The 23,516-nt window shown below is 45.2% G+C and overlaps 1 protein-coding gene across 1 annotated transcript in view; it reads right to left on the reverse strand.

Annotated features, from left to right (window-relative positions):
* Positions 1-23,516, reverse strand: part of ZNF704 (zinc finger protein 704) — a 237,691-nt gene that overhangs the window by 25,253 nt on the left and 188,922 nt on the right. Inside the window, exons 4-5 of the mRNA XM_059394771.1 lie at positions 20,035-20,273; positions 4,115-4,215 (exon numbers count right to left, since the gene is read on the reverse strand). Of these exons, the coding sequence (XP_059250754.1) occupies positions 4,115-4,215; positions 20,035-20,273 (340 nt within the window). The remainder of the gene's footprint in view (positions 1-4,114; positions 4,216-20,034; positions 20,274-23,516) is intronic.

Below are 23,516 nucleotides of genomic sequence, written 5' to 3' on the forward strand. Positions count from 1 at the left end.
GCTTTGAACGTTGTTCTCAGTGTGATGGAAGCCAGGGGGCTTGTGGAGCATCTAAGGTGCTTTAGGATCACTCTGGTGAGTGTCTGGAAGACAGGGGGCAGGGGGCAAGGGCAGGAGGCAGGCAAGGAGGCTGTGGTCAGTGATCCTCCAGGTGACCGTTGGCAGTGTCTGGGCAATGGAAGTGACCAGATGTCCAATCTGGGTTGTATGTTGAAGGTTAGGAGTCAGGATGTAACTCTTCACCGCGAGGTCCGCTATGCTCCCTTGGAAGTGTATTCATTTTATTTAATTCACTTTACTTATTTATTTGGCACATTTCTGTAATTTTTTTTTTTTTTTAAACCCTCATCACCTCCCTAAGACTGGGATTCTCCAGGGCTATGTCTTATTCGTTCTGTGTCCCTCCACACATATCGATGTATTCAGCACATGGTAGCTGCCTATTAAAGGTTGCATGGATGAAGCTGAGGTCCTTGTAACACAGTGATTATCAGCATTAATCCTGGAGTCAGATTTCCCAGGTTCGAATCCTGACGTTTTCAGCCATGAGTGTGATGGGACAGCTTCCATGGCCCAGGGCTTCCGGCTTCTCACAGACGAAATGGGGACAATCGTAGTGCCTGCTTTTTTGAGAACTTTTTTGTGAGAATTTTGTGTGTATTAATAAATACTCAGGGTTTAGAAGTGTGCCTCACACATCAGAAACATTGAGTGCTTATTGAATTAAATAAAAATATTTACATTAAATTAAATTTAAATTTAAATGAAGTTGAGAGCACCTGGGTGGCTCAACTCTTTTCCCGCTCCCACTCCCCCTGCTTGTGTTCCTTCTCTCACTGTGTCTCTCTCTGTCAAATAAATAAATAAAATCTTTAAAAAAATAAAATAAAATAAAGTTGAAGTTAGAAGGCCTCAATTTTTGCTGTCACCCAGAAAAATATCTTCTTGGTGTTTTTAAAGTTCTCCCTGAGACATGGGCAATTGTTTTGTTTACTCAAACAGAAAGTTTTGAGTAAAATAAAATAACTGCCCATCTCTTTATTTTATTTTTTAAAAGATTTTATTTGTCAGAGAGAGAGAGAAAGCACAAGCAAGCAGAGTGGCAGGCAGAGGAGGCAGAGAGAGAAGCAGGCTCCCCACTGAGCAAGGAGCTGGATGCGGGGCTCCATCCCAGGACCCTGAGATCATGACCTGAGCGAAGGCAGCCGCTTAATGGACAGAGTGTCCCATCATCACCTTATTTAAAAAAATTATCTTTTTACTTTAGTTAGATGACTTTTTTCTTAAGCCTGTTGTTCCCCCCCTAAGATTTTATTTATTTATTTGAGGGAGAGAGAGAGAGAGAGAGAGAGGGTGTGAGCTGGTGGGGAGGCAGAAGGAGAAGCAAGCTCTTAGCTGAGCAGGGAGCCTGATTGTGGTGGTGGGGGGCTTTATCCCAGGACCCTGGCATCATGACCTGAGCCAAAGTGAGATCTTTAACAAACTAAGCCACCCAGGTGCCCCTGTCCATCACCTTAGAAAACATTTATTCAATTTGTTAATTTCTGCACAAGTGGTGTACATCTAGCAATTTTTTTTTAAGCATCCTGGTTTTATAGGATGGCCTCTGTACATCTCCCATCCATGAGGTATCCCCAAATTTCATATCCAGCAGCAGTAGTAGATTACTCACTTGGAATAAACTCCACCCCCCCCTTTCCAAGCCCTATATAGAACCTAAAATAAAAATCTCCCCCTCTCCTCCGCCTTTCTGTCTGGTCAAATCCACAGCTTCTCCCAGCCTTGTCCCATTTCCCCTGAGCTCTCAGGCCCAGGCGTCTGGGGAGGTGTCTCTGTACTGTACCAGGTCTGGCAGGGTTTGGCTTTCTGACAAGCATACCATTAAAGACCCCAGAGAGTGGGCCCAAGAATGTGCCCCTGTTCTATTCCTGTCCCCACTTCCTTTCCAGAAAAGGGCAGGCTGAGTTGCTACTAATAGACACACACAGGCCTAGGGGAAATCGTGTGTCCCACACGGGGATAAATCAGGATCAGCCCCTGCTGTACAAGAGGGCAGTGACATTGAAGAGAAAAGCAGTATATTTTTTATACTTTTGGTGTGCACTGCAGCCGTATCAAATGTGATACATATTTTGGGGAGGGGGGCTCCCCTTCTCTCCCCACCAGCCAACATTCATTAAAAACATTCCATCATCTTATATCACATACTTGAGCTCATGGATTAAAGCAAAGGTGATTTCCCTCTCCCAGCCAGTAAGAGAGCTGAGGCCCTGGGCTTCGGAGCTCCGCTCTCCCAGGCCCAACCCCCGGCGGCGGCGGCTGACAGGGCTGGGAATCCTAATTCACCAAGGCAATTTTAAGAGCACAGTGTAAAAAGGGAATCCTAGGGAAGCCAATAGTAGTGGCTGCGTTTTGAATTTTACCCACCGTGAGAGCAGCCCGGGAGCTCAGAGACAAATCGTAGATGCCACTTATCGTCTATAAATACATAGCCTTGGCAGGCTTCTTCGAGGTACTCAATAGGATTCAGTTTTCTGGGCAGATGGACTTTAAAACAAACACCCTCACTCCTGATTATAGCTTCGGGAGGTTTTTTTCTCTAAACCTTTAAATAACTGAGTTATTTACATTACGAGTGGTCCTGACAATGAGGTTTGAGGGGAGACACTGCAGGATTTCCTTCTAAGGAGACCTCAGGAACAGGAGTGAGGGTGCTCTGCCTTGTGGGGTTTTGGTGTGGTATTTCTTGGACCGTGAAGGGAGATAGCCCCTCTGGCGAGGGGAGCAGAAGCCCAGACTGGCTGCACCACGCCCGCAGCGCTCTGGAACCTTCTGTGTGCTATCCTCTGGAAGGGTCTGGCTGTGTTGCCAACCGGGAGCACTACGAGGAAGCAGGCTTGATCCCTGCTTCTCTCTACAGTCCTAGAAGGAATCCACCCGCACAGAGCCACCAAGTCACCTTAGAACCCATTTTCCTTTTCATTTTTTTTTTTTTTAAAGATTTTATTTATTTGACAGACAGAGATCACAAGTAGGCAGAGAGGCAGGCAGAGAGAGAAGGGGAAGCAGGCTCCTTGCTGAGCAGAGAGCCTGGTGTAGGGCTCGATCCCAGGACCCTGGGATCATGACCAGAGCTGAAGGCAGAGGCTTTAACCCACTGAGCCACCCTGGCGTCCCTTGTTTTCTTTTCATACCACTTTTGTATGGATGATGAATTTCCTAAATTTGTCCCTTGCTGGGCAAGGTGACTCTAGTGTTTATTTCTCTACATCACCTTGTTGAAAGGACTCCTCTGTCCAACCATCCGGGGACTTGGCCATGCGTTTGCATTTGCCTTATACACATTGGTTATTCCATACAGCCTCCGGAGGTCCTTCCACATCCGATGTCCCTGGGCAGGAGAGACCCAGAGACTAAGGGAGAAGGCTGCTGAACCTCCACTGCCCCATAGGTGGGACCCCTCTCATAGCTGCTGCTGGAAACTTTGTGTTCTCTTTCCTTAGAAAGGTTTTTACATAACACAGGGAAAAGCATAGAGTGGACACATAAAGGGCTTATTTGAGCAACAGAAAATGATGGAACCAACTCATCGGCTAACATAAGAGTAGAAACCACAGCACTGATTGACACAGTGGTTCTTAAGCCCTTCTAAGGCCATATATATGCTTTTGAGGCTCAAAGTCATGAATACTTTGCCTTGGGAAAAAAAATGCACATTTAATTTGACAGACAATTTCAGGGGCTCCAGGGAACCTGTCCTACCCTTGCGTTTTATATTTTTCAGACCACTCTCACACACTTTTATATTTTGATCCTTAAACAGGGCTGATTTTACTATTGGTCTCATTGTCAGAGGGTACAGAGGCTCAGAGCAGTGACTTGCATAAGATCCCTTAGCAAGTCAACTGGGGAGGCTTTGCAAGGTTAAATCCACATTCTTCCCACGGTGCCAGGCAGGCCTGTGTGATTGGAGTGGCCATCCCCAATAGGGACTAGGAAGATCAGGCAGGCCTGTGTCAAGATCAAGATCTATTCCTGTGTCATTTCTTAGAGCGGGTGGATGCGATGGTGCTCAAGGCAGCCACAGCAAGCCCTGAGGGGAGGACTGCCTTACCCAAGATGAATGGTCCGTATGTGTTTCTGGATGCCCGCTGCCGTGCTCAGCACCTTCCCGCAGTTCTTCCAGAGGCATTTGAACATCACCTTCATAGAATTCTGTAAAAGAGAAAGTTACATTCAAATGAAAACTAGCCCATCAGCATTTTCTGTCGACCCCACACATTTTTTTCCCCTTTGTTAGAAAAGGAACAACTTGGGCACCTGGATGGCTCCGACGGTTCAACACCTGCCTTCAGCTCAGGTCGTGATCCCAGGATCCTAGGATGGAGTCCTGTGTTGGGATCCTCACTCAGCGGGGGGCCTGATTCTCCCTCTCCCACTCCCCCTCCCTCCTGCTTATGGTCTCTCTCTTTCTCTCTCAAATAAATAAATAAATACCCCCTTCCCCCAGAGAAAGAAAAGCAACAGCTTGCAGTGCCTGGGTGACTCAGTTAAGTGTCTGACTCAGTTTTGGATCAGGTCATGATCTCATGGTTGTAGGATGGAGCCCCACGTTGGACTGGGTGCTCAGCAGGGACTCTGCTTCAGATTCCCTTCCACTCCGTCTCCATCTGCCCCTCTACTCTGCACTCTCTCTTTCCTAAATAAATAAATAAATAATCTTTTTTTTTTTTTTTTTTTTAAAAAGGTAACAACTTCCCATCATCTTGACATAATGCAGCATACCATTCTAGGGAACCTTCCTATCCCGCCAGCTGGTGAGGAGCTTGGTGACCTCAGACATTTTTTCTGCATCCTTCATGGATTCTAAATTGCCCTGAGTATTTAGTTCACTTTCATTAAGGCGGTCACAATGTCATTTAGGTGTTAATGATGGTATCTAACATCCACTGTGCACTTACCACATGCCAAGTGCTGTTACAATAATCTACCTCATTTAATTCTAAGAAATAGATACTATCATTGCCATCACTTACAGATTCATAGAAAGTGTCAGTAAACCAGTAAACCATAGAAAGTGAATAAACCAGCTTCTAGCAAAGCTGGGAATGCTGGGAGCTGGGCACCAGGAACCGCCCCTTTCTATCAGGACACAATGACAGCTTCTTTTCAAGGGTCTCAGTGTCTTCCCCAAATAGTCCAGCACAGTGATTGAGAGCAGTGAATTTGTTTTTTGTTTTTTAAATATCTTATTTATTTGACAGAGAGAGAGAGAGAGAGAGAGTGAGAGACAGAACATAAGCAGTGGGAGTGGGAAAAGCAGGCTTCCTGCTGAGCAGGGAGCCCGATGTGGGGCTCGATCCCAGGACCCTGAGATCATGACATGAGCCGAAGGCAGACGCTTAATGTCTGAGCCACCTGGGCATCCCTGAGATCACTGATTTTGGACTTATTCAAGTCCTCGGCTCCTTTATTTAGTAAGTAGGAATAATAACGGTACCTGTCTCAGAGGGATATTATGGGATTAAACGAGGTCATGAAAGTGAATCCTTTAACACAACACCAACAGGAGTAATTTTTCAAGTGGTCGTTGTTATGGTATTGCTAGGGTTATACTTCCTGAAATGAATTTGACAGGATATTAGTTTTCTCCAGAGAAGGCCCTTGTCCTTGGGATGCTGCCACTTTGCTGATTTTTCCCATAGGCCTGGTGACGGTCACTTCTGTGTGCTCCCCGAGCCCCGTTTCCTTTTCATCCTGAACACACAGCGAGACTTCATTTCCCAGCCCCCCTTGCTGTCAGGTGGGGACGTGTGACTGACTTAGGACTAACAGACTGTGAGTGGAAGTGATAGCTATTCCTTCTAAGACTCGTCTCTAAACTACGTGGCAGTGCCATTCCAGCCCTGGCCACTGACTAGATGCTGAGGACACTCAACCACTCAGGGGACCCACTTGATCAGGGGTTCTTAATCTTTTGTTTGCTGTGCACCTGTGGAAACTAATATATATATATTTTAAAGATTTTATTTATTTATTTGACAGAGAGAGATATCACAAGTAGGCGGAGAGGCAGGCAGAGAGAGAGAGAGAGAGGAGGAAGCAGGCCTTCCACAGAGCAGAGAACCCGATGTGGGGCTCGATCCCAGGACCCTGGGATCATGACCTGAGCTGAAGGTAGAGGCTTTAACCTACTGAGCCACCCAGGTGCCCTGAAACTAATATTTTTTAACATTTAAAATAAAACAAGAGAAACACAAAGAAGAGCAAGCGTATTGAGATAGTTACCCAAATATTAAAAATATTTTGCGATATGGTTAGTACTCTTTAATGAACATATCAAATAAGAAGGTCTTGAATTTAAGTCTAATAACTATCATAATTTCAAAGTCGTGTTAAGTCTAAATGATATTTCACGGTATCTGCTAAAATTATAATGTGATATGAAACTACTGGTGCTTTCTATTGGTAGTAAAGTCACAGGAGGCACTAGTATTGTGCTTTGATGCTGTCAATTGTACCTGCAGGAGATGCAGATTTATAGTTAAGAGTTTAATGACAATGAAAATGCACTTTTTTCCCACTTCAAGTTCACAGACCCTCTTGAACTCTGTCCAGCCTTTTGGGGACTGAGGACTGCAGGTTAAGAATCCCTGCATTAGGAGGAAGGAGCCCCGGTCCCTGAAGGACTGTGTGGGCCCTCCCACCTGACCTGCTTGGATTGTGACATCCGAGATAAATAAACCTTTATGGTGTTACGCCACTGAGGTTTGGAAATCGGCTGTTCGAACAGTAAGCCTGCTCTTACCAATAAACATTGTGGCGGTGACACCTTCCCCGAAGTGATGGGATCGATGCAGCTTTGTTTACAGGTCCAGTAGGATTTCTGCCATCAAGCCCATGTGGGGCCCACCAGTACAGCCCCTGTTCTACAGGGCAGTCATTTACACATTTAGAAGATGACTCATTCGGGTATTACCAATGGGATTAGTATCCTGATCCTGCCACCGCCCCCCCCACTCCTCCCCCCCGAAGACTTTTTATACATTTCTCAACGGGAAAGACACTTGGAAACTTCCAGAACTGAGGAGTATTTCTGGGTGCTGGGGAATGGCCACTTTCAGCATGGCGTGTGGAAGGAACATCACAGCAGCCGAGGGCTGCAGGTCAGCTCGAGAGGACTAGCGACCGCAGGAGCTGGGCAGCCTGCCGTGTCCCCGAGGCTCTGCCTGGCAGGCTGGCATTCACGACCCCACAAGCCAGCCGTTCCTGCCTCAGGGCCTGGGTGTCCCCAGCAGCTGGGGGATGCTGGCCGCAGGCCGCTCTGAGCTACACAGGAGCTGGAGCTGGAGAAGAAGCATGTGAAGGAACCAGGGAAGCAAACACATACTTAGGAGATTTGAGAGGACATAATACTGATGAGTGTGCGTTTATTCTAAGGGGACAGTTCACAAATCTCAGGCTCCCTGATCTCATTGGGCCACTGAACTAAACTCACGGGTTGTAGGGTGAACCAAAAGGGGAGAGTTTCGATCCTACCCCTCAGCCCCAAAGGTTCACAGGAAGGAACTCTGCCTGGTATTTTGTATTCCGAGCAGAGAATGACTTAACAATATTAATGAACAAACCCTCACACCATGAGGGCTTTTTACCCACTTTTCAAACAATGAAGCTAAACGATTAAAAAAATCTCATCCACTTAAGAGAATTAATGACTCAAACTGAAATTGCATGTACCTGAGAGTCCAAATGTCTGCCTGGAAATAAAGTCATGATCGATGAAAACACTTTTTGATTCATTCCAAACCTTTCTGCCATTGGTGTTCTTTGATTAATGAAACCAAAGAGCTATTTAGCTAGGAATATTCCAGGTGCTGGGGATAGAGCGGGGGGGGAAGAGAGAGAGAGAGAGAGGAAAAAAAACCAAACCTGCTCTCCAGGAACTTACATGGTGGTGGGAGAGGACAGAAAAGGTAATAGATGGTGACGGCTTCAGCTATGGGAAGTTTTTGGAGAGGGATGTGGTGGCTGTAGGTCAGAGAATGCTTCTCGAAGGTGACTTTTGAGCTGGGACCTAAAAGTTGGAGCAGCAGATAGCCATGCTAAGAGCTGGAGTTTTCCGGGAGAAAGAGGAAGAGATTTTGGCACATTGGAGGGCCAGAAAGAAGAGTGAGTTTAGAAGGAAATAGAGAGAGAGAGAGAGAGAGAGAGAGAGAATCATCTGAGACAAGGTAGACAGACAAGGAGGACCAGATCATGAGGGTCTTGTAGGTGACAGTAAGGAATTTGGAATTTTTTTTTTTAAAGATTTTATTTCTTTATTAGAGAGACAGAGATCACAAGCAGGCAGAGAGGCAGGCAGAGAGAGAGGAGGAAGCAGGCTCCCTGCTGAGCAGAGAGCCCGATGCGGGACTCGATCCCAGGACCCTGAGATCATGACCTGAGCAGAAGACAGCGGCTTAACCCACTGAGCCACCCAGGCGCCCAGGAATTTGGAATTTATTCTAAAATAAAAGAGAAGGTACTGAAGGGGTTTAAGCAGGGGATTGATATTATATGATTATATGATTTAGGTTTTAAAAAAACATCACTTCAGGGACAGCTGGGTGACTCTGTTGGTTAAACATCTGCCTTCAGCTCAGGTCACGATCGTGGGGTCCTAGGATTGAGCCCCATATCAGGCTCCTTTCTCAGCAGGGAGTCTGTGTCTCCCTCTCCCTTGGCCTGTCTCCCTGACTTGTGCACTCTCTCTCTCTCTGAAATAAATAAAATCTTTTAAAAAAACTACCATTCATCTTGGGGAGAGAGCAACAAGGTCGCCTGTGTTATGCTACCGCAGGCCAGAGAACATGGTGGATGGAAGCAGGCTGGCAGTGAGCACGGATAAAGCAGACACATTCAAGATATGTTTTGGAAGCAGATCCAACAGTGCTGGCTTTGGGTTGAATATGAGGAGTGGTACAACATCGAGGCCAGGTATACGATGGTCTTAAAGGCGACTTGCTATATAGCCAGGCAAATTGTGGTTCTGTTTTGAATATATTGATTTAGAGATAACATATTGTAGATCAGGAAGAGGTGGCAGGTACAGCACCGGACATGTGAGCCTGGAACTTAGGGCAAGTCAGGGCTAGAGATGGACATCTGGAGTCCGGGGCTGAAGGATTACTTAAAACTTAGGTCTGGATGAGATCATGCAGGGAAAAATGCAACTAGAGATGGGTAGAAGGCCCAGGACTCTGTAGCTTCCAGTAATTCCTACTGGGGAGAGACAGCAGGAGCAGTCAGAGAGAGAGAGAGAGAGAGAGAGAGAGAGCAGAAGTCAGAGAGAGAGACAGAGCAGAATCAAAGAGAGAGAGAGAAAGATGGAGAGCAGGAACAGTCAGAAAGAGACACAGACACACACAGAGGAAGAACAGTCAGAGAGAGAGAGGGGAAGTCAAGACAGTGCAATATTATGGCACAGGTAGAGGAACGTGTTCAAGAAGGAAGATGTGGCCAACAGCGTTGAACGCAGGCTGGGGAGAGTCCATGGAGGCCAAACATGGCAGCTGTCGGCGGCCCAGACAAGAGCAGATTTCACAGAGCAGCGGGGCAGGAAGTCAGACTGCCTAGGGACAGACAGGAAGTGGGGTTGAAGGAAGTGAAGAGAGAAACGTTTCAAGAAACGTGGCCGGTCTGATCTGCGGGCGGTAAAGGGAGAGCTTGTAAAGACTGAGTGATACTCAAGTGGATTTTTATGCTGATGGGAAGAGCTGCCAAGGGAGAAGAGACGGACCCTGCCGCAGAGATGCGGGGGTGGGAGTGGGGGGCACACGGGCTGAGGCCCTGCAGGAGGACGACCCCGCTCTCCTGCCTCCAGCCTGGCTGGGAGGGCTGCCCTGAATGGCAGCAGGAAGGTCCTCCCCTGGAAGAGAAGAAAACCAAGGGATGGATGTAGATTTAGATTCAGTGAATTTGCTGATTTAAAAAAAGGCATTCCTGTCTGAATGCTTCTAATTTTTCAGTGAGGTAGGAAGTGAGGTCAAAGTGAAGGGCGGAGGGCGGAGGCTGTGATGGAGCTTTGAGGGAGCAGGGGCTTTAGAGACCGGCTTTAGAGACATGGGGCTTTAGAGACCGGGAAAGCACCAGCAAAGGCATATGATACTATTTTCAGATTCAGAGGGGGAAACCAGAACCCCCAAATTAGGAGACAGATCCAGTGTCCCTGGATGGTTCCTACCAATGAGTCAGTTGATAGAATATATTACACCATACCAGAACCAAATTCCTTCTACGTCTTAGGAATTTTTTAAAGGTTCAAATTGCTGATAGTTTTAGGAAATGACTATCATACTGGTATTTTTGTGCATAACAAGTATTATTGATAAGGTTGCTGTTCATAGTCCTTGCAGGAATATGTCAAACATTTGTTTATTTAAGTTGATAAGCAGTAAAGCTCAGTACTGATTATAGAAAAATGTCACTGGTATAACTCCTTCCATTAGTTAGGAGGAAACAGCAGATACAGGGCTATCAATTCCAAAAGCTACAGCGAAGCTGACCGAGACCCTCTCTGAATCCCTTGGAATCGGGATAACTGCCAATTGTTTGAGCATCATCTCCTCAATCACACCCTCACTTCCATGGACCCCTGCTAAGGGCTCCACGGAAATCTGTTACCCAAAGAAAAGTTGGCAATGCATCTGAAAAGTGACCAACTTTGCTTCCTCTTTGCTTTTTTCTTTTGCTGGGTTTCCAAGAAACTTGCCGGGGTTGGAAGCTCTCAGAGTAGGAACCATGATTTCTTGCCCGACACTCACTCTACTCCTGTGCCTAACATAACCTAGCAATTAGAATTTGTTGTGTTGAATCTTGGGAACGTTGTGCTTTGGGGCCACAGCAATGAGCCACGTTTGAGACATCTTAATTTACTTAAGCATTTTGGAATGTAGTAAATAATCAATGTTCAAAGGATGTTTGTCAAAAAGATGGTTGTTTTGTGGAATTCAAGAAGATTTCCCAGGGTGATTAACACTTGATTATCTTACATGGCTGTAAATGAACTTCTCAGTGTAGGCTCATGGCAAGTGTGGTGAGCACTGAATTCTAGATGGCTTTCTCTCTGCTCCATATAGTACTTTTCCCTTCCAGCCTTACACACCCCGCACTGATAAGTACTTAAAGAAGGTCTAAGTTCACCAGAAGGAAATGGAAAATGTGCAACAGGAAAAATGACTATCTATAACAATTCAGGTCATTAGCATAAGTCATCGGAAGGCCTTTATGCAGTATTACACTCCAGATGTATAGAGTAAGTTCTTGCTGATTTGCAAGGTGGTTGCAAATGTGGACTCAGAAGCACGATTATATATGGTAGGGAGACCTTTCACTGTATTTGGGGAGGGGGCACTCCCAGACCCCTTCAGGGAGGGAAAGCTCTGGTTTCTCTCCTCTACTTCTCCTTTTTTTGGCATTTCCTTTCAATAATGTCTTTCATTTATTATCCCATTTTATCCCAAGCTGCCAGAGATCTGCCTTTATAATTTACACATGCATAGATATTTGTTATCTCTAAATTTAGGAGCAAAACAGACTAATCTTTGGAAGCACTTAATCATTTTGACCCAATTGAACTTTTAGGGATTTATCCTAAGAAAATCATTTGACATGTCTGCCAAGTGATGTGAATCAAGATGATCATCGCATGGATTTTTAGACTAGCAAGAAATCCAAAATCATCTCAAGGTTACTAACTGAGGGAATTATGGGGAGATAGGTTAAATTAATTTCATATAATTGAATATTAAGGAATCTTAAAAATGAAGTTGCAAGAAAAGCTTCTTTGACATGAGAGAACAAGTTCCCAGTGCAGAAGGGAATGGCTGATACTTCCTCTTCGTCTCTACAGGCTCCCACAACTCCCTTCTCCACCCAGGTCAGTGCCTCAGGGCTCAACTTTATGCATCAGTGGGTCCCCCTGCCCACTGGTTTGGCCAATGAGAGGCACTGACAGGAGGTGAGGAGGCAAGAGGAGAGACCGGAAGGCAGGAGGGTAGGGATTCCCTCAGCTTCCTGTCTGCCTGGCCACAGGTGGGCAGTGGCTACATTTCTCCTCCCAAAACTAATACTTCGGTGATATTTTCAGTTTCGGTATGCCCCTAGGTTCTGGCAGCCCCTCTGGTTGCCTCTTGAGGCTTAGGGGTTGGTAATGTTGTTAGCTCCGAGGGTACCTTCTTCTGAGGTCCCCCAACCCTGTCTACACTTCCGTGGAGAACTTCTTCTTTATACTCAGTGACTCCACTGGAGTACACGGCCTGCTTCCTGCTCGAGCCTTGACTGACACTGGGGAAAAGGAGGTTATAAAAGTATATGAACATTATCTTTTTTAAGGGGGAGGATATGTAATGCAAATCAACATGTATTATTGCAAGGCAGGGATACCTTCTTTTTACGTTAACCTCCAAATGTAAAAATTATCTTATTTTTAATTTGAAAAAGTCATTTCTTTAAAAAATGGAAGCTACTCTATCACACTTGCTTGAATATTTTGGGAGAATAAAAGGACACTGAAAGGATAATCTCATCTCAAATGGAATCAAGTAGCTTCTCTCTGCACTGGTGAAGGATGTTCTTAGGTCAAACCATGAGACCCCTTAGGTGGTGATTAAGTACTTGGCAAAGTCCCCTAACAACATCCAATGGAAACCAACCCTTAGTCTACAAAGACTACTTGCTGTTATATTTAAACAAAACAAAACAAACCAAACCCCAAACCAACTCAACAACAAGCCATGGGAGGAGGAGAACAGGAAAAAATAGCTAAATAAATATTGCCCGTGTTGCCATCTGGGTCCTATCTCGCTCAAGGAGGTCAAAGCAAGCAAAGTTCCTGGCCTAGGCGCAGCGGCCAAGTCTGGTCATGCCCATCTGTGCTTCTGCTGTGTCCGCCCCTCGAAGCTCTAAGAGAAAGAAGTTCACAAAGCTGGGGTATCTGAGGGACATGTGTATGTGTATGTGTACGTGTGTGTACGTGCCTACGTGTGTGCTGGGGGTGGCTGTTCATACATCGAAGCCTCTCCAGAGAGGACTGGGGTCCCCGGGGGAACAGGAGTCTTTACTCTTCTGCAGAGATGGTCTGGGCTGTGTTATGCGTGCTTCCTCAGCCTGCCTCCCTGTGGAAGGAACCTGCACTGCTTGGCAGAGGCTCCAATGGTTCTTTGAGGACCAAGAGGTCCCCTCAGACCCTCAGCACGTTCCAAAAGACTGAGAAGCGAACAGATGTATTAAAAATTCAGTAACTGCCTAGAAGCTGGTAGAGTTCCAGTTCTTTCCTTTATTGGGAAAGCTGACTTACACATTTCATCTCAACTTTAGGGCTTTCTTCTGTTATTTTTAAGACAGGAGGCCTGAAAGAGTAATCTCGGAGGTATGTGAGGTGAGTGCAAAGCAACAGATGAATTCAAATGTGTACCAAACACGGATTCAACATTTCCCCTGTAGATGCACTGCTTACAGAGGCTGTGATGAGAAGAAAAATAAAAAATGAAAAGATTTTCATAAGTGGAATAATACAGAATGTCTTCTTTTGTGTCTTGCTACTCAACTCAGCATATTGTTCTTGACATGCACCCCCTGTTTTATGTGTGGATAGTTTGATTCCTTTTATTGTGGTGTAGTTTTCTGTTGAGTGAATAAACCACGATTTTGCTTCTCCATTTACCTGTTTAGGGACATTTGGGTTGTTTGCCGTTTGGAATGATAATGAATAAAACTGCTCTGAACTACAAGCCTGTAAGTCCTTTTGTGGACATACGTTTTCTTATCTCTTAGGTAAACATCTAAGTGGAATGGCGGGGTCAGACGGTAAGCATATATTTAACTTTATAAGAAACTGCCAAACTGTTTTACAAAGTGGTTGGACCATTTTACAGTCGCACCGGCGATGAAAGAGCATTCCCGTTGTCAGCACGTGGGATTTCGTACACCAAATAGTACACTCTGTATGATTCCACTTACTTGAAGTGTGGCATTATGGGAAATGGACCTACAGTGACGGGAGTCAGAGAACTGGTGTTTGTGGGGTCACGGGGGAGGGGAGCATTTACTGCGGACAGGCAGGAGGAGTGCTGGCCTCCGTTGGAGCAGTGATTCCTCAGGTGGAGAAATCAGTCAAAACCCACTGAACTGGGTTCATTTCATTAAAATAGGTTCATTTTATTGTGTGGAAATTATACCTAAATCAACTTGGTTTAAAATGATTTCTAGAACAACAAAAGCATTCATGAATTCATAAAAATCCTTTTATGTATTTTCTCAACCAGTAGATTCTCCAAGTGCTTCTCACCTTTGGGATCATCTGGACATTTCTGGAGATGATCAAGTGGTCCTGTAACTGGGAAAGGGTGGGCTACGTGATTTCTGAAGTCCTTCGTCATCCCAGGCTCCAGATCTTCTCTATTGCCTGGCAGATTATTCTGGGATCCTGTCACTAAAGTGCTTAGATCTCACTCTTCTGTGTCCTGATCCTCCCTGAAGACAATCCGCTCCCCTGATCTGGCGGGCGATGCTGTGTCATCACCATGAAATCCGTACAGTGTGACCCTGCGCTGCTTTTCTTAGCACCGCCCTCGCCGGCAGCTCTAACAGATGGGTCTATTTCTGGAGCGGAGGTTCTTACAGGAGGCACTTTCTGCTCAGAATTAGTGGGCTAGGAATTAAGTCAGCGTGGAGACTGGCAACGGCTTCTTGGTGAGGGCTTTACGGGTTTGTTTCCTTTTCCGTCATTCACAATTTAAAGTGACTCATTGCTTTTTGGTTTTGAAAGATTGAAAATGCGGAGTGGAGCAAATGACGAATTCACTGTTTACTACAGCACAGCAATTACTGAAGCACCTTATGTTAACTCAGCACTTTTTCTTCCCTGACTCGAGATTCTGCCTAGTCCATGGGTGAAATGGTTCATGGCCAAGACACTTATCAAAATAAGTGCAAATGATGAAGGCCAGGATGTAGTGATTGTCGTTGAGTTGTGGCTGATGTTCTGAAAGGCGGAGTCCTGAGGCAGGTTTCCTTCTACTGCCCCTGCTCTCTGCCCCTGTCACTGTGGCCTCTCTCATTAACCCTAAATAAGACCAAGGTGCCAGAAGTGGCTGGGGGATGCAGTGTCTTGAACTGCACCAACACTGATACAGTCAGTGTGGGGACAGAATGGAGAATGGAGATGAGTACCCCTTGTCTCCACAGGCATGCTTCTCAAATTTCTATTCCGTCTGTTGTCAAGTGGGTGGAAAGGAAAGCAAAATATTAGCACCCAGCAGGCATTGTCTGCATCATCCTCAGAACAACCCCATCAGTGTGGTGCTATCACGGTCCATGTTTATAAACGAGGAGACGGGGTCTTAGAGAAGTCAAGCGACTTGCTTATGGTCACCCAAGTATTGGAGCTGGGGGGCCAATTCCAGAGACTGAACTGTTTTATTCTGTTCCGGAACTGGACAAGCTCAGAATCCGTCAGAATTAGGAATCTGACATGGACAAAAAGTACATATTAATAAGTAGTTATCAGCACTCCTTCATTTTCTAGAGGTCTTCTGGGATTGATGGTTAACTCCCAAGCCTTCCACAGAATTTGTTTTCTTCCAGACTCCCAGAGCGGTTGTAGCTAGGAGCACTGCGTCACCTTGTGGTCATGACGGGAACTGCACGTTCCTTATAGCCCGAATCCCGGCTTTTCTCTGTGCAGGAAAATACGGTCCGTCGGTTTGAAATCCCGGAGGAAAAATTCAGCTAACACTGGGCTTGATGCAGTTGGCTGGCTGATCTCCAGGACCAGGAGAAAGAAGCCTTTCATTTCCCTTTCTTGCATTCCCACTACCTTGGCTGAAGATCATCTTAAATGCAATGGGTACTTCATTCAGGAAGTAAGCCCTGCAGCGGACAGCCTGGAGTTCCGTTCTCCGCCCTCGGATTTTTTTTCTGAACCCTCCGCACCCCAGTCCCACCCTGCCACACGATGTTGGCTGTAGCTGCATCTGATTATTTTCTTTCCGTGTTATTCTCCTCTGTGGGCAGAGGGAAATGTGGATTTCTTGAATTAATTTTCTTCAGGAGTTTCATCTTTGCTATTTCGGCTAAGCTGATCTTATCTCTGTCACATTATAAGCTACAGGACCTTGGGCAAGTCATATAACCTTAAGGAGCCTCTTCTGCAAAATGCGGCAGGAATATGCCAAGGATTTTTGTGATGATTAAATGAAAGGCTGCATTTAAAAGCATGTTGTAAACTGTAACTAAATTTGCAAATGTAGTTGTTCTCTGCAGCTATTTCTTCCTTGCTGCTAACAGAAAGAGATAATGCCCTGGGGCGCCTGGGTGGCTCAGGTCAAGATCTCAGGCTCCTGGGATGGAGCCCCACTGCAGGCTCTGTTCAGCGGGGAGTCTGCGTCTCCCTCTCCCTCTGCCTCTAATCCCTTGCTCCTGCTTTGTCTTTCTCATGCTGTCTTCTCTCAAATATATAAGTAAAATCTTAAAAAGAGAGAGAGAGAGTGTGTGTGTGTGCCCGAATCTAGGCAATGCATCTCATACTCTCTTCCTCTTTACATAAGGGGAACATGGGTCACCATAAAGGTGAGAGTGAGATATTCATGTGTGGGGGAGGTGGCAGAAGAGATGAGAGAGCTTCCATAAGGAGGAGGAAAAGCAGGATCACTTCTTCATAATCCCATGGGTTGGGGGGGGCAGGGAATGCTGCTTCTGCTTTTGTTCAGGGGTCCAAAATGTCTGTTACACTGTTGCTACATTCCAGGACCCAGGATTTTAGTCCTTGCACAGCCTCACAACCTTCCTACTTATGGTCACATTTAATCTTCACCATTATCCGGACAGAGGTTTCATAATAGCTGTTTGCCTGGCTTACAGATGAAGAAGTTGACAATCAAAGAGGTGAGATCATTTTCTTAAGCTCTCAGGGTAGCAAAGTTGATTTCTGTTCAGTGCTCCTCTTACCACATTCTCTATACCAGGGAACAGGGTCTCCCAAACTTTTTATACCACGAGCCACAGTAAGAAGCATTTTGCACATTACACATGTTAAATGTATAATTTAAACAAAAGCATCAAGGAACAACACCTCCCCTGGTTGAGTGCAGTGCATCCTACTCTGTCTTATTCATTAAAGACGTGCTATTACTGCTCATTAAATTGACCCAGTGCCTGCTAGTGGATTGAAATCTGCAGTTTGGAAAATACTGATCTAGAAGATTCTCAAACAATCCCCACAGGAAACGTGACCATCACAATTGCCCATGGTCTCAAACAGGTTAGGAATCTGACGGGTTGAAGAGAAAAAATTAGATGAACTCAGAAAGTTTGACTAACTAGAACATATTGGCAAATGGATTGAGCAAATTAACTCCAAGAAATTTTTTGAAATAGGATTTTTAAAACTCTAAGATAACTGCATCACAGTTATTGTGTTTCTGCCCCATTCTGAGCACAGCAGTTATCACTCTGATCATTACTGCCTCTTTCCACATCGGGTCCACCTGCCTAATTTCCAACCTTAAATGAAGGGGCTACACCTCCATTCTCTGCATTGTGCCTGATGGGTGCACAATAAATATTGGTTCTCTTAATAAATAAAAAAAATGATTAGCAACCATCCCACGTTCTCATTACTCTCACTAGTCAATGTAACTTGAAGTTAAAAAGGCAAGGACTTGATCCATGTAAGAGCCATGATTTGAAACCGAGTGATTACGAGCTTCAGCCAGAGGGAAAAATCATAAAGAAAGAGGTTGAACAGGGGCACCTGGGAGGCTCAGTGGGTTAAAGCCTCTGCCTTCGGCTCGGGTCATGATCTCAGGGTCCTGGGATTGAGCCCGCATTGGGTTCTCTGCTCAGTGGGGAGCCTGCTTCCCTTCCTCTCTCTCTCTCTCTCTCTGCCTGCCTCTCTGCCTCCTTGTGGTCTTTGTTTGTCAAATAAATAGAATCTTTGAAAAAAAAAGGGGGGGGGGGTCGAACTGTTTTTTATTCATGCATTTATTCCTGCTATCCAGCATCCTGCAGAATGGGTCTGTGCCCTTCAAATAAAGTCACTTTGTAATTAAGCTCCCCCCCTTTTCCTTTGGTGACTTGCCTATCCCCTAGCTTAGTTAAAGCCTATAAAATCTACAAGTCTGACCAATGCAACTTAATTGTAATGCAAGAGTGTGAATTTTGGCTCCTGGCTACATTAGAAAGGAAAGGATGTGGCAGGTTTTCAGCAATGCACTCTACAAGCTGAGGTGTATGTATGTGTGTGTGTGTGATGGGGGAGGTGGGTTCTGGGCCAGAGTCCTCGCCACAATACCAGGACCCACTGGCTGAGATCACAAAGATGAGCTCAGAGAGAAAGTCTGTGCAGCCAGAAGCAAAAGGACAAGCCTTTGGGTCCACATGGCTGTCTTGCCTGCAGGTTCCCACTGACACAGGTGGCAGCTTCTCTCCCTGACGAGTCAAGCAAAGACTCAGATTCCCCGGGGACCCACAGGAGGCTGGAGCAACTCCAGCCCCCCTGCCTCACGGAGAGGTGTGTGAAACAGCAAGCCTTCATGCCACCGCCTCTGGGAAGGACAGGAGACTGCAGGAACGCTCTGTTCTCCGAGAAGAGAGTGTGCTTATACAACGTCCACTGTCACACATGCCGAAGGATGCTAAGAGAGATGCAGGGAGGGACAGTTGGATCCATGCCATCTCTTTGTTTTGCTTTTTGAAATGAATTGGGGGGATAAAGAAGGTTGCACTGCAGCCCTCAGGGTTTGGCTTTGGATTTTTATTTGTGAATTACCATGAATAATGAAGCTACTGATAACCAATTAAAAGACTAAAATGTAAAATAATGGTTTCATATATATATATATATATATATATATATATTATATATAGTGATTTAAAAAATAATGTTAAAGTGTTTTCTAGATATAGTAGTATGGCTTTACTCCAGGAAGTAGAAATTCTTTTGAAAAATTGGGAGCCAACATAATGATTTAAATGTATGTGAAGAAAATGAAAAGAAGGTGAGCTGGAGGTCCAGGCAGACTTGTGTTTGAACGAAAGCTCTGGCCCTTTCTAACCTGCATGGCAGGGGTGAGTTGAATGCAAAACCCCTTGATTGTCAACCTCCTCATATCGAAATGGGAAAATAATACTTATGGTGCAGGACTGCTGTGAGGATTGCATAAAGCTATAACCAGGGGCTCAGTGGGAAGCCTCTGCGTTCAGTTCAGGTCATGATTCCAGGGAGTGAGCCCCACATCGGGCTCCCTGCTTGGCAGAGAACCTGCTTCCCCTTCTCTCTCTCTGCCTGCCTCTCTGCCTACTTGCAATCTCTCTGTCAAATAAATAAATAAATAAATAAATAAACAAAAATCTAAAAAAAAGATAAAAGGTATAATCACTTAACTTATTAAATCAATTCATTAGTTCTCCTTTCTCTCTTTTAATGAAGCAAATATGTACTTCTTAGTATCTAAATACACACATATGTTTATATGTCATCTGGCACGTATGTTTCCACTGGTTTTATAAAAATAAGGTGCAACATATTCTTCCCAACAACGCTTTGGGGCTTACTGAAGCAGAATAGAGGAAAATATAATACCAATTTTATTTTATAGGCGAAAAAATGAAGTCCCAACGAGAGAGTGAGTTAATTACCAAACCAAGCCTGCAGTACAATTTTCTACCTTCTGAATGCTGGTTAGTCGCAGAATACCTGATGTTAATTCCTATCCCCGTGCAGCAACTGACAGGGGATGGGGTCGGTGGGCGGGGAGGGGTTGTGTTCTTGAAAGAAGCATTCTCAATGACTTGGTCATTTTTGTTTTTAATCATGGCCCTTCCTTTATTTTGAACCGTCAGAGAACATCAGAGGGGAGCAGGGGCCGGTTCCGTCTGCCCCACCCGACGTGGGGTGCAGGAGAGCCGCATCAGCCCCCCTAGGCTCCCACAGGCCCTCGGAAGGTGGACATTCCTGCAACCCAAACCCAAACACGGTGTGGCCCACACACCAACCTTTCTTTTCCTGGGGATGGGCTCGTCAAAGAGCAGGTTGCTGGCCTCCGCTTCGTCGATGCCATCGTCCGGCGGCGGCTGCGGCGCGGGGCTACGGAAGGGCTTGAAGCTGTCGGCGGACAGCGGCGGCGACGGGGTGGACGGGTTGGACTGGTCGCTGGGGGCGCTCCAGCTCCAGTAGCCGCTGCTGCTGCTGGAAGGCACGCCGCCTCCCTCCTTCCAGGATCCGCTGAGGCCCTCTGTCCGTGCAGACAAACACAGGGTCAGTAGGAGCCCGGGCTGCACTGCGGGGGGTGGGGGCGTGGGTCGGGGGCAATGGGGACAGCGGGGGACTCGATGCTCTGCTCATGAAAGCGCTTGCAGCCCACTCGACAGTTTGCAACGGTTGGGGATGTAAGATGTACTCTGAACCTCAAAAAAAAAAAAAAAAATCCGTGTTGCTTTACAGTTTATAAACATGTAGCTATTTTCATCACACAACAGGTTTTTCTCAGTTTTTTGATGTGTGGTGTTTTGTTCAACACTAGTTTCTCAGGATAACAGTGGAGATTAGATGAAAATAAGAAAAAAAAAAAAGAAGATGTTCTTGTTTACAAAGTCTGGGGAGCTCCTGCCTTTCTAAGAAAGAACTCATGGGCAGCTGTCTTCCCCACCCCCATCCCCGATTTTAACTTTTCAAAAGAAATTTCTCATAGGTCTGTGATCCTTGCATTACACTGATAGAAAAAGTCCAAGATTGAAGAGTCAAAGGGACTAATTTCCAGATAGTTACCTACGTCCATCTACCTTATACTAACAGCTGCTTATTCTAACAAATAAGAGTGCCTTACAATTGGTGAGGGTTTTACATCTGGCGGAGATCCTTCACAAGATCTCGAGCATCCTCACGACATCTGTCTCTCAGAGTAAGGACAGTCATGCCTGTTTTACAGACGGAGATCGTGAGGCAGCTGCAAGTTCAGTGACTTGCTGCGTAGCTGGTGTGGAACTCGGGTGGGTGCTGGGCCCAAACCCTGGTCTACCCGTTGGTCTTCTCCTTCATGAGTGTGTTGTGAACAGCCTCTTTGGAATCTAGCAAAACTGAGGTCAGAGGAGGATTTATTGGTAATAATTCCTGGTAAGACTGGTGTTGAATTTTACCTTTCCACCTGTGGGGAAACATAAAATGTTTGCTAGTGTAGAGAGATCTTTGCCCAGTTAGAATGTCTTGGGCCTGTCCTCATGCAATGAATGTCTTCAGCAAACTACTGAAGATTTGCTTTACCTTTCAAGAGGCCCAATCTTAATGAGCATTTGTATAATTCTACTTTCTTTTTTTTTCCCCCAAAGATTTTACTTATTTATTTGACAGAGAGAGGGAACACAAGCCGGGGGAGTGGGAGAGGGAGACGCAGGCTCTCCGCCAAGCAGGGAGCCTGACATGGGGCTTGATCCCAGGACCCTGGAATCATGACCCAAGCAGAAGGCAGAGGCTTAACGACTGAGTTACCCAGGCGCCCCTCTACTTTCTTTTTAAAGGATGATTTCTCCTTCATATTTATGTACATTTTGAATATATTAAAGCTATATTCTAAGTACAAAGGAGAAAAAGTCTCAAATTGCCTCATTAAAAAAATGTTGCCAATGGGACGCCTGGGTGGCTCAGTCGTTAAGTGTCTTCCTTCAGTTCAGGTCATGATCCCCGGGGCCTGGGCTCTAGGCCCATGTTGTTGGGCTCCCTGCTCAGTGGGGAGCCTGCTTCTCCCTCTCCCTCTGCCCCTGCTTGTGTTCCCTCTCTCACTGTATCTCTCTCTGTCAAATAAGTAAATAAAATCTTAAAAAAAAATGTTGCTAACGTCTGTGTAATCCATAATGAAGGGAAGCGGTAGACTAGCATTCAGAGAGAAACTTCTTAACCACCTTCACATAATTAAGAGTATTCCTCAGCTATGTCAGACGAAGAGTTCTCTTGGTGGACCGAAGTTTGAAGCGGAAATAGCAGAGAAGTTCCCCATCTCATTAAAGCAAAGGCTCTGACAGAATCCAGGGGTCATTTATGCAGGCTCACACCTCGCCAGCCGCAACAAAACTAAATTAGCATCTCACCCCCACAGTCTACACAGAGACCGAGGCACTGACGGGACCGAGTCCCCGACTGTAAATAAGAAAGCTCCATTCAATACAACACGACTTCAAGAGGAGCCTCATGTAAGGCCTTAGGTAATATTACCTGGTGTGACAGACTCACTTGGCAGGCTTATGAGGCTTATAAATATACGGCAGAAAACACTGCAAAATAAAATAAGTTCATGGTGCTAGATGTGTCATCGGCCTAGGTATGAGGAATTGAATTTATTTTGAAAACCAGCCTTTATTACAGTGTGGTTATGTTGCTTCACGGCAATGCCAGAAGTTAACTTGCTTACTTGGGAATGGCCTTTCCCTTAGAAACACTACTTAAACAGAAGGATAATGTGATATAGAAATAAACTTTTCAGAAAAAAGTCAGAACCAGTTCAGAGTGTTTTTCAGAAAACATTTTCTTCTTGACTTAAACGAATAGTTGCCAAATTGTAGACACACACTGCTGGTCTCTTACTCTCTTTGCGCACCACATCCTGACAAAACGATCCCTCTCAGACACAGAAGAGGAACACAACAGTTTTCAAAACCTCATTGACATACAATAATCCTGGACATAGTCTTTATTTCTAAAAATTTAATAATTCCTTTATTTTCAGATACTACTTTCCCTTTTAAAAATTTGCTTCCTGTTGCAGACTAAATGAGAGATAATAGACAATTTGGGATTATTAGTTGGGTAGTTCTATTTGAAATTGTAACAAACACTGAATTACTTTCTTTGTAACAATGTTAACAAAAGTTTTCATTGAAGAAGCGAAAAGTTTATTTTTATTTGAACTTTTAATAGAAAGGAACATTAAAGATGTTCTCAAAAAAGAACACAATGGTAAAAATGATGATTAGAGCAAAAAAAAAAACTTTTTCTCCTCTGTGATTCTTTTTTCCCTCTAATGGGTCTTGGAGATGCTTTCCATTTTGTGTTTAATGTAATCTTTCTTCAGTGGCATTGACAAGCTGAGAAAGGTAAGTCAGGACACCTGTTCACCAAGAAGCCCAGAGAAGAAGGCCAGGTTATTCAATAGGAATGGTCAGACTCATTTTAAGAGCACCCTATACCCCAGCTGGATTGGGGTAAGCATGGGGGAGGACCCACTGGATAGCCAACATATATAATTTCACAACTCATGCTTATAACTAAATGGTGTATGAACTGTAGCTCAGTCCCATAATTGATTAGGCTGGCTTTAAAGAGAAGGTTTCATTCAGTGGTCTCAGTGCACTGCATTTCAGTGACCTGGCTTCTGCCCAGGGGTGGTCCATTGGGAATGCTCTTGCCAAAACCACCAGTGACCTTCTGTTTGATGAAGAATTCAGTCATGAGAAAGACTCATGACTGACATTCTGTAGCATCAGAGGTT

Source organism: Mustela nigripes, chromosome 3, assembly GCF_022355385.1.
Source record: "Mustela nigripes isolate SB6536 chromosome 3, MUSNIG.SB6536, whole genome shotgun sequence".
Classification (NCBI taxonomy): domain Eukaryota; kingdom Metazoa; phylum Chordata; class Mammalia; order Carnivora; family Mustelidae; genus Mustela; species Mustela nigripes.